This window comes from Xenopus tropicalis, chromosome 10, assembly GCF_000004195.4.
Source record: "Xenopus tropicalis strain Nigerian chromosome 10, UCB_Xtro_10.0, whole genome shotgun sequence".
Lineage (NCBI taxonomy): Eukaryota > Metazoa > Chordata > Amphibia > Anura > Pipidae > Xenopus > Xenopus tropicalis.
Genome location: NC_030686.2, coordinates 50,201,224 through 50,212,941, shown reverse-complemented (window position 1 = coordinate 50,212,941; position 11,718 = coordinate 50,201,224). Strand labels below are relative to the sequence as shown.

Sequence of the window (11,718 nt, the reverse complement as noted above, 5' to 3'; positions counted from 1 at the left end):
AACACGGCAGCTCCCTGGGCTTGTGGCCCCGTAATGCGCCCTAATCATTTCTAATCAGGGTCCGACTGGGCTGGTGGGTGGGCTTAGACCTCATTGGCTCCGCCCATCTAGGCCCATACCCCCCCAGGGGCTGCAGATGCCCGTCTGTGCAAATCACAGCTGCAAAGTTAAAGGGGGGGGGGGGGCAGCTTTTAGTTAACTTTTAGTATGTTATAGAATGGCCCATTCCTAGCAACTTTGCAATTGGTCTTCAGTATTTATTTCTTATAGTTTTTGAATTATTTGCCTTCTTCCAAATGGGGGTCACTGACCCCGGCAGCCAAGCCCTATTGCTCTGTGAGGCCCCAGTTTTCTCTCTGTCTCTAATAACAGAACCTTTCCTTGGGTCCAACACAAAGCAGAACAGGGTGGGACTGGCCCATCGGGGTACCAGGGGGAGGGGGGGTGGGATGGAAATTCTCTCTCTATACAGGGTGATGGGCCCCGGGTTCCCCAGTCTGACACTGGGATGTTGTTGAACTACTATAGAGTTAATGGATCTCCAGTATCTATGGGACCCCCTGCGTTACTCTGTAGCACCAGTAGGTGGCACCGCTGCACCCAACAAACTGTCAGTACAAAATGAGTGAATTTATAAAGGTGCCGGAGGGTCTGTCACCCCCATTGTCTGCGTCTGTCACCCCCATTGTCTGCGATTGTCACCCCCATTGTCTGCGTCTGTCACCCCCATTGTCTGCGTCTGTCACCCCTATAGTCTGTCACCCCCATTGTCTGCGTCTGTCACCCCCATTGTCTGCGACTGTCACCCCCATTGTCTGCGTCTGTCACCCCCATTGTCTGCGTCTGTCACCCCTATAGTCTGTCACCCCCATTGTCTGCGTCTGTCACCCCCATTGTCTGCGACTGTCACCCCCCATTGTCTGCGTCTGTCACCCCCATTGTCTGCGTCTGTCACCCCCATTGTCTGCGACTGTCACCCCCGTTGTCTGCGACTGTCACCCCCGTTGTCTGCGACTGTCACCCCCGTTGTCTGCGACTGTCACCCCCGTTGTCTGCGACTGTCACCCCCGTTGTCTGCGACTGTCACCCCCGTTGTCTGCGTCTGTCACCCCCGTTGTCTGCGACTGTCACCCCCATTGTCTGCGACTGTCACCCCCATTGTCTGCGACTGTCACCCCCATTGTCTGCGACTGTCACCCCCATTGTCTGCGACTGTCACCCCCATTGTCTGCGACTGTCACCCCCATTGTCTGCGACTGTCACCCCCATTGTCTGCGACTGTCACCCCCATTGTCTGCGACTGTCACCCCCATTGTCTGCGTCTGTCACCCCCATTGTCTGCGTCTGTCACCCCCATTGTCTGCGTCTGTCACCCCCATTGTCTGCGACTGTCACCCCCATTGTCTGTATCTGTCACCCCCATTGTCTGTATCTGTCACCCCCATTGTCTGTAACTGTCACCCCCATTGTCTGTATCTGTCACCCCCATTGTCTGCGTCTGTCACCCCCATTGTCTGCGTCTGTCACCCCCATTGTCTGCGTCTGTCACCCCCATTGTCTGCGACTGTCACCCCCATTGTCTGCGTCTGTCACCCCCATTGTCTGCGACTGTCACCCCCATTGTCTGCGTCTGTCACCCCCATTGTCTGCGTCTGTCACCCCCATTGTCTGTAACTGTCACCCCCATTGTCTGTAACTGTCACCCCCATTGTCTGTATCTGTCACCCCCATTGTCTGTATCTGTCACCCCCATTGTCTGTAACTGTCACCCCCATTGTCTGTAACTGTCACCCCCATTGTCTGTATCTGTCACCCCCATTGTCTGTAACTGTCACCCCCATTGTCTGTATCTGTCACCCCCATTGTCTGTAACTGTCACCCCCATTGTCTGTGTCTGTCACCCTCATTGTCTGTGTCTGTCACCCCCCATTATCTGCGACTTCATTCATACTTAACCCTCTAACCGCCGGTAAGTCTGCAGGGGAGGTAACTGGTGGCCTTTATGGGGTTAACTGGTGCTTAAAGGGATATGTTGGGGGGCTCTGCAGAGGAGCTTATGACTGGGCTGTTGGGCCCCTAAGGTGGCAGCCCCAATGGTCCCTGGACGCCCCAGTCTAACACTGTGTGTGCATTGCACCATAGACATACATGTGTTATATATTCCTGGCTCTGATTCCGGGTATTCCTGGCGCTGCCATTCCAATACACAGTCCCCAGTGGGGCACAAAGCGGAGTTGGTACCGGCAGTGCTCGGAGGCAGTTTAGTTTTCAGACTTTAATGCCCTTGTTCCCTGGGTGTGGGAGCCCCCAGTAATAACCAGTAAGACTTCTGACTGCCATAGTTATAATAAACTCTGCTAAAGGGGAAGGAATTCCAGCTTGCACCGGGCACTTCCTGTTGTGTGGTGGGCAGCTTCCCCCCACAGTGGGGTTATTGGGACCAGTGCATCCTCCTTTAACCGCCTCCTGTGGGGCAGCAGAACCCTTGTCTGTGGGGCATTTGTATGGGGGGGGGCAGGGAAAGGGTTAACAGTGAGAGTGGCTACATGGTGTCTGTGTAACTGCCCCAGGCTGGGGGGTATCCTGACTAACTTGCCCCACAGGGAAGTGGCACAGCCAATGGCTCAGCCCAGAGATAGTCCCACCCCCCCCGACCCCTCCCTGCTGTGGGCTGAGCCGCTTCCCCAGCTCCAGTCTCAGTGATTCCTCAGCCTGCGAGCGCTGTGTGTGCCCCCCGAGCCCAGGGAGCCCCCTACTGGCAGCACCAGGGGGGGGAGAGATAAAGTCCCACAGCACCACCCCCCCCCCTCTCACTGGGGACCCTCCTGCCATGTCTGGGTCGCTGTGCAGAACTCTGTATGGATTCAGTGGGGAGCAGCACCGGCAGGGGCTCCACTTCCAACCCGGGGAGCTGGTTACGGTGCTGCAGGCGCTGGACGGGGGCTGGTGGGAAGGCGAGAAGGACGGCGCCCGGGGCTGGTTCCCTGCCAGCTACGTACAGATCCTGGAGGTAAGGGCTTCGTGCCACCCTGTACTGGGGCACCCACCTGTTACTGTAATGCCACCCTGTACTGGGGCACCCACCTGTTACTGTAATGCCACCCTGTACTGGGGCACCCACCTGTTACTGTAATGCCACCCTGTACTGGGGCACCCACCTGTTACTGTAATGCCACCCTGTACTGGGGCACCCACCTGTTAATGTAATGCCACCCTGTACTGGGGCACCCACCTGTTACTGTAATGCCACCCTGCCCTGTACTGGGGCACCCACCTGTTACTGTAATGCCACCCTGCCCTGTACTGGGGCACCCACCTGTTACTGTAATGTCACCCTGTACTGGGGCACCCACCTGTTAATGTAATGCCACCCTGTACTGGGGCACCCACCTGTTACTGTAATGTCACCCTGCCCTGTACTGGGCACCCACCTGTTGCTTTAATTCCACCCTGCCCTGTACTGGGGCACCCACCTGTTGCTTTAATGCCACCCTGTACTGGGGCACCCACCTATTGCTTTAATGCCACCCTGCCCTGTACTGGGGCACCCACCTGTTGCTTTAATGCCACCCTGCCCTGTACTGGGCACCCACCTGTTGCTTTAATGCCACCCTGCCCTGTACTGGGGCACCCACCTGTTGCTTTAATGCCACCCTGTACTGGGGCACCCACCTATTGCTTTAATGCCACCCTGCCCTGTACTGGGCACCCACCTGTTGCTTTAATGCCACCCTGCCCTGTACTGGGCACCCAACTGTTGCTATAAATGCCACCCTGACAATGCCAGCTGGCACTTAGCTTTTTAAAGGGGAACTATTCCTATGTGCATGGGGTGCAAGTGGGGGGGGGTCTCATAGTGAGAGCCAAGCAGCTCTGGGGCCACACTGCCCATAAGGAAGGGGCACACACCTGCCCTCATAAGGTTTCTGCCCCCTATTGGGCAGCTTCCAGCCCTGCTGGGGCATTACTGTGAGTACATAGGGACAGGCTCCCACATACATGACTTGTTTCCCAGGGGCAGTTGCTGTGGGGTAAGAGCTGTAAATCTGCCCCCTTGTGCTTTGCTTGTTGCCCCCAGGGGGGTATAAAGCAGATAGTTGGGGCAATAGGAGACTGGGTTGGTACCTACCTGAGTTCTCCTACAGTCAGAACCAGCTGGGGCCCATTAGTGCCTGATTGGTTCCGAATTCCCGGGTCAGAGGGAGGGGCTGCAGGGCTGAAGCTAATTGCCTCTAATTGGGCCCCACATTTGCATTTTATACCCCACCCCCTGTTACTTACCCATAATCCCTGCTGCGCAGGTACCGCCCATGCGTAAAGCTATAATGAGATGCCAGGGGCGGAGCTTAGGCCGAAACCCTGTCATTAGAATAAGTTTGTGCTGAGTCCCCAGAACCCAAAGCCCAGATTCCCCGGAACCCAAAGCCCAGACTCCCCGGAACCCAAAGCCCAGACTCCCCGGAACCCAAAGCCCAGACTCCCCGGAACCCAAAGCCCAGACTCCCCGGAACCCAAAGCCCAGACTCCCCGGAACCCAAAGCCCAGACTCCCCGGAACCCAAAGCCCAGACTCCCCAGAACCCAAAGCCCAGATTCCCCGGAACCCAAAGCCCAGACTCCCCGGAACCCAAAGCCCAGATTCCCCGGAACCCAAAGCCCAGACTCCCCGGAACCCAAAGCCCAGACTCCCCGGAACACAAAGCCCAGACTCCCCAGAACCCAAAGCCCAGATTCCCCAGAACCCAAAGCCCAGACTCCCCAGAACCCAAAGCCCAGATTCCCCAGAACCCAAAGCCCAGACTCCCCAGAACCCAAAGCCCAGATTCCCCAGAACCCAAAGCCCAGACTCCCCAGAACCCAAAGCCCAGACTCCCCGGAACCCAAAGCCCAGATTCCCCGGAACCCAAAGCCCAGACTCCCCGGAACCCAAAGCCCAGACTCCCCGGAACCCAAAGCCCAGATTCCCCGGAACCCAAAGCCCAGACTCCCCGGAACCCAAAGCCCAGACTCCCCGGAACCCAAAGCCCAGACTCCCCGGAACCCAAAGCCCAGACTCCCCGGAACCCAAAGCCCAGACTCCCCGGAACCCAAAGCCCAGACTCCCCGGAACCCAAAGCCCAGACTCCCCGGAACCCAAAGCCCAGACTCCCCAGAACCCAAAGCCCAGACTCCCCAGAACCCAAAGCCCAGACTCCCCAGAACCCAAAGCCCAGACTCCCCAGCGCTGAGCCCGACCCACCTGTCCGGAACCGCGGGAGGCAGATCGCTGTTACACCAAGTGGCCACTAGGGGCCGCCCCCCGGGTCCCTATTGAGTCGCTACTGGACTCACATTCCGGGCAGGTGTTTGGGGCAAGGGGGGGGCGGTAACCCTTTGCTTTCCGGACAGTCAGTATGACAGCTCCCGCCCCCTGTGGGCCTTAAGGGGGCGCTATATTTTGGGGTTTTTTTCCCAGGGGAATCCTTGTTGGGCAGGAAAGGAACGTAGAACTGCATGGAAAGCCCAATAGGTTGTTATTTATGTTATGGCTGGATACATAGGCACAGTGGGGCTGGGGGGCTGCCCTGTGTGGGTGCCTGGGGGTACGTGTGTGGGTGCCTGAGACTGGGGGGCTGCCCTGTGTGGGTGCCTGGGGGTACGTGTGTGGGTGCCTGGGGCTGGGGGTACGTGGGTAGCGCCCCAGGGTGGCACAGCGCCCGCGTCACATTAACTCCCCAGAGAGGAATTTTAACTACAGTGGAAGGAAAATGTTATGAGACTCTATAACCGCCTGTGTGCCGGGGGCATCGGGTAATTATATGGGTGGCAGTGCCAGGCTGGGCATCCGCGGGCATCACACCCCAGTAAAAGATGGAAAGCTCATTTGTTTACTTGCCCTTGAGTGAAGGGGTGAGATTCCCACCCTGTAGGGGTTAAACAGACTATTGCCCCCCCCCCACCCAGATGTGTCTTTAGATGCCCCAGGGGCAGAATGGCTGTGGCATTAACTGCCCTGGGCAAATAGGGGTGTCTGTGTGCTTGGTATTTAGCCACACCGGGCAACCTGGGCAGTTACACAGCGATGCCAACTTGCCAACACTGGGCTCGTACAGCAGAAATGCACAGAAATGGATTGGTGGGCACTGCCAGTTTGTGCCAGGTCTGCCTTTAGTCTGGAATTACCATTTTGCCCTGCCCATTAGCCCCTGCCCTCTTGCTGGGGCAGTTACCAGTGGCATCAAAGTGAGAGATCTAGTGGCCGGGCTGGCAGGGGGGCTTATTGGTGAGATGGGGATATTGCCCCCAGGACAAGCTTGTGCCCTGCTTCACTAAAGGAATTGCCCCCCTTGCCCGGCGCTGTGTGCCTAGCACTGCTGAGTAGACATGGGCCCCCGCTCGTGACTTCCGTAGGTGAAAGTCGTTCCCATTGTTTGTCCAGAGCCGCCCGGAACAATGGGCTGAGCCGTCCCACTCACCGTGCCAGGCGGGGAGCTGCCCCGAGCCCATCCCCGGCCAAACAATTGCCCCTTTCTGCAGGAATGCCCGCTGCTGCCAGGGGGGATGGGCACAGTTTATTCCCTGTAGGTACCTACTGACACTGGCACCGGGCATGTGGGGGGCCAATTGTAGCCCCTTCCTTTCTCAGGGTTTAGTTACCCTTTAGTTGATCATGTGACACCGTTGTGGGCACCTGTTTGCCCCTGTGTTTCCCCCCTGCCCGGGGGTCACCTTCTCTCCATAATGACCGAGGGGTAAATATTTGCCCAGTAAATCGTTTGGTTCTTATCTAAAGTGTTCGGAGATTAAGGGGCGGGAAGTGAGATTAACCCCTAGCGGCCCAGAGGGAATGGTGCCCGGGTGTTTCTATATATCTGTAACCTTGTTATGGGCTAAGGGGGCCCAGCCTGAAGGCCAGTTAGGGGGGGATTTGGGGTGAGTGCTTATTTGTGCCCTGGGTACCCCTGGAACTATAGCAGGGTGACTGTTACCCCAATGTTTCTATATATCTGTAACCTTGTTATGGGCTAAGGGGGCCCAGCCTGAAGGCCAGTTAGGGGGGGATTTGGGGTGAGTGCTTATTTGTGCCCTGGGTACCCCTGGAACTATAGCAGGGTGACTGTTACCCCAATGTTTCTATATATCTGTAACCTTGTTATGGGCTAAGGGGGCCCAGCCTGAAGGCCAGTTAGGGGGGGATTTGGGGTGAGTGCTTATTTGTGCCCTGGGTACCCCTGGAACTATAGTGGGGTGACTGTTACCCCAATGTTTCTATATATCTGTAACCTTGTTATGGGCTAAGGGGGCCCAGCCTGAAGGCCAGTTAGGGGGGGATTTGGGGTGAGTGCTTATTTGTGCCCTGGGTACCCCTGGAACAATAGTGGGGTGACTGTTACCCCAATGTTTCTATATATCTGTAACCTTGTTATGGGCTAAGGGGGCCCAGCCTGAAGGCCAGTTAGGAGGGGATTTGGGGTGAGTGCTTATTTGTGCCCTGGGTACCCCTGGAACTATAGCGGGGTGACTGTTACCCCAATGTTTCTATATATCTGTAACCTTGTTATGGGCTAAGGGGGCCCAGCCTGAAGGCCAGTTAGGGGGGGATTTGGGGTGAGTGCTTATTTGTGCCCTGGGTACCCCTGGAACTATAGCGGGGTGACTGTTACCCCAATGTTTCTATATATCTGTAACCTTGTTATGGGCTAAGGGGGCCCAGCCTGAAGGCCAGTTAGGGGGGGATTTGGGGTGAGTGGGTATTTGTGCCCTGGGTACCCCTGGAACTATAGCGGGGTGACTGTTACCCCAATGTTTCTATATATCTGTAACCTTGTTATGGGCTAAGGGGGCCCAGCCTGAAGGCCAGTTAGGGGGGGATTTGGGGTGAGTGCTTATTTGTGCCCTGGGTACCCCTGGAACTATAGCACATAACTATAAACCCAGTGAGAATGAGGAATGAATGGATATTGGGGAGTTGTATCAGGAGTCAGAACCAGCAGTGCAGGGAAGGGAAAGGGACAGACACAGTGACAGTTACACATAACTATAAACCCAGTGAGAATGAGGGATGAATGGATATTGGGGAGTTGTATCAGGAGTCAGAACCAGCAGTGCAGGGAAGGGAAAGGGACAGACACAGTGACAGTTACACATAACTATAAACCCAGTGAGAATGAGGGATGAATGGATATTGGGGAGTTGTATCAGGAGTCAGAACCAGCAGTGCAGGGAAGGGAAAGGGACAGACACAGTGACAGTTACACATAACTATAAACCCAGTGAGAATGAGGAATGAATGGATATTGGGGAGTTGTATCAGGAGTCAGAACCAGCAGTGCAGGGAAGGGAAAGGGACAGACACAGTGACAGTTACACATAACTATAAACCCAGTGAGAATGAGGAATGAATGGGTATTGGGGAGTTGTATCAGGAGTCAGAACCAGCAGTGCAGGGAAGGGAAAGGGACAGACACAGTGACAGTTACACATAACTATAAACCCAGTGAGAATGAGGAATGAATGGGTATTGGGAGTTGTATCAGGAGTCAGAACCAGCAGTGCAGGGAAGGGAAAGGGACAGACACAGTGACAGTTACACATAACTATAAACCCAGTGAGAATGAGGGATGAATGGATATTGGGGAGTTGCAGAGAATTTGATATTTTCTTTCATGGGTGGAGTTCCCCTTTAATTGCTGACACAACGTAACTGGCAGTTGATAGAAGGGAAGAGATTTGGCTGCGGGCGGCAGTCACGTCACCCTGAGCACAGACAGGACATGGGAAAATCAGTGCGTATGTTGGGGGAGAGGGGCCCCAGGGTGGGAAGAAGAGGTGGAGGGGCTGGAAAGCAGATCCATGTGTGTGAGATATTGGCAGAGCCAGGAGATTCGCAGATACGGGGAGTTGGGGGGGAGTGGGGGGGAGTTGGGGGGGGGAGTGGGGGGGACGCAGATAATGATCCTCACTACTGTACTAATGTGGCCCTAACTGCTCTGTTCCATACTGAGCCCCTGTGATTGGATGGAAATTGCGCAGATATAGATCTGTGTGTGTCCCATTCCCATACAATTGCACAATCAGCCAATCAGCAGCTGGTATATCGGCCCTGGGCCCTCAGTATGGAATCTCATTGTGCAACGTTGGTAAAAACTCCAGACTTTGTATCAGTTTGTCTGACCTCATTGTCGTGTGTTTGGGGCAAGTTGCACCCCAGGGGGCGGGGCTAGGGGGATACCGGGGATACTGGGCATTCTGGGGATACCAAGGATACGGGGGATACTGGGGATACCGGGAATACTGGGGATACTGGGGATACTGGGGATACCGGGGATACTGGGGATACTGGGGATTCTGGGGATACCGGGGATACCAAGGATACGGGGGATACTGGGGATACTGGGCATTCTGGGGATACCAAGGATACGGGGGATACTGGGGATACCGGGAATACTGGGGATACTGGGGATACTGGGGATACCGGGGATACTGGGGATACTGGGGATTCTGGGGATACCGGGGATACCAAGGATACGGGGGATACTGGGGATACCGGGAATACTGGGGATACTGGGCATTCTGGGGATACCAAGGATACGGGGGATACTGGGGATACCGGGAATACTGGGGATACTGGGCATTCTGGGGATACCAAGGATACGGGGGATACTGGGGATACCGGGAATACTGGGGATACTGGGGATACCGGGGATACTGGACATTCGGGGGATACGGGGAATACTGGGGATACCGGGGATACTGGACATTCGGGTGATACTGGGGATACCGGGGATACTGGACATTCGGGGGATACTGGGGATACCGGGGATACTGGACATTCGGGGGATACTGGGGATACCGGGGATACTGGACATTCGGGGGATACAGGGAATACTGGGGATACCGGGGATACTGGACATTCGGGTGATACTGGGGATACCGGGGATACTGGACATTCGGGTGATACTGGGGATACCGGGGATACTGGACATTCGGGGGATACGGGGAATACTGGGGATACTGGACATTCGGGGGATACTGGGGATACCGGGGATACTGGGCATTCGGGGGATACTGGGGATACCGGGGATACTGGACATTCGGGGGATACTGGGGATACCGGGGATACTGGACATTCGGGGGATACGGGTGATACCGGGGATACTGGACATTCGGGGGATACGGGTGATACTGGGGATACCGGGGATACTGGACATTCGGGGGATACGGGTGATACTGGGGATACCGGGGATACTGGACATTCGGGGGATACGGGTGATACTGGGGATACCGGGGATACTGGACATTCGGGGGATATTGGTGATACTGGGGATACCGGGGATACTGGACATTCGGGGGTTACGGGTGATACTGGGGATACCGGGGATACTGGACATTCGGGGGATACGGGTGATACTGGGGATACCGGGGATACTGGACATTCGGGGGATACGGGTGATACTGGGGATACCGGGGATACTGGACATTCGGGGGATACGGGTGATACTGGGGATACCGGGGATACTGGACATTCGGGGGATACGGGTGATACCGGGGATACCGGGGATACTGGACATTCGGGGGATACTGGTGATACTGGGGATACCGGGGATACTGGACATTCGGGGGATACTGGTGATACTGGGGATACCGGGGATACTGGACATTCGGGGGATACTGGTGATACCGGGGATACCGGGGATACTGGACATTCGGGGGATACTGGTGATACTGGGGATACCGGGATACTGGACATTCGGGGGATACGGGTGATACTGGGGATACTGGACATTCGGGGGATACGGGTGATACTGGGGATACTGGACATTCGGGGAATACGGGTGATACTGGGGATACTGGGGATACTGGACATTCGGGGGATACGGGTGATACTGGGGATACTGGGGATACTGGACATTCGGGGGATACGGGTGATACTGGGGATACTGGACATTCGGGGGATACGGGTGATACTGGGGATACTGGGGATACTGGACATTCGGGGGATACGGGTGATACTGGGGATACCGGGGATACTGGACATTCGAGTGATACCGGGGATACTGGACATTCGGGTGATACTGGGGATACTGGGGATACTGGACATTCGGGGGATACGGGTGATACTGGGGATACTGGGGATACTGGGGATACTGGACATTCGGGGGATACGGGTGATACTGGGGATACCGGGGATACTGGACATTCGAGTGATACCGGGGATACTGGACATTCGGGTGATACTGGGGATACTGGGGATACTGGACATTCGGGGGATACGGGTGATACTGGGGATACTGGACATTCGGGGGATACGGGTGATACTGGGGAAAATGTTCAAGATGGGAAACTGCATTCATTCCTGTGATCCCTACAGCCGGGCAGCTCCTAGTTTGTACCAACTGCCCCCCCCCCCCATGGCCCAGACCAACAATGAGCTTAACTTGCCCTTTATATTGGTGAAACCAGAAATGTCTCCTTATAACCTGCTGCTTTCACTCAGTGTCAGAGTCTCAGCCATAAAGCGAGGCAGGACTGCTGCGCTATATGTGGATAAATAATTAATGCTGAATGGGGAGATGTAGTTCAGTTGCACTGGGGGGGGGGGGGAGTCGCTGATCCGATCCCCAGTCGCTGCTTCCAGACATTCGCGCCCCAAATCACTTAACACCTTGATCTATTTTAAACACAGACGTGAGAGTAACGGGGGGGGGGGCGACCTCATTCCATACATTAGGGGGGCACG

The 11,718-nt window shown here is 55.6% G+C and overlaps 1 protein-coding gene across 1 annotated transcript in view; it reads left to right on the top strand.

Annotated features, from left to right (window-relative positions):
- Positions 1-2,733: 2,733 nt before the first annotated feature.
- The window catches only part of gas7 (growth arrest specific 7), an 81,432-nt gene continuing 72,447 nt past the window's right edge, over positions 2,734-11,718 (top strand). Inside the window, 1 exon segment of the mRNA NM_001127048.1 lies at positions 2,734-3,010. Within this exon segment, the coding sequence (NP_001120520.1) occupies positions 2,831-3,010 (180 nt within the window). The 5' untranslated portion in view covers positions 2,734-2,830.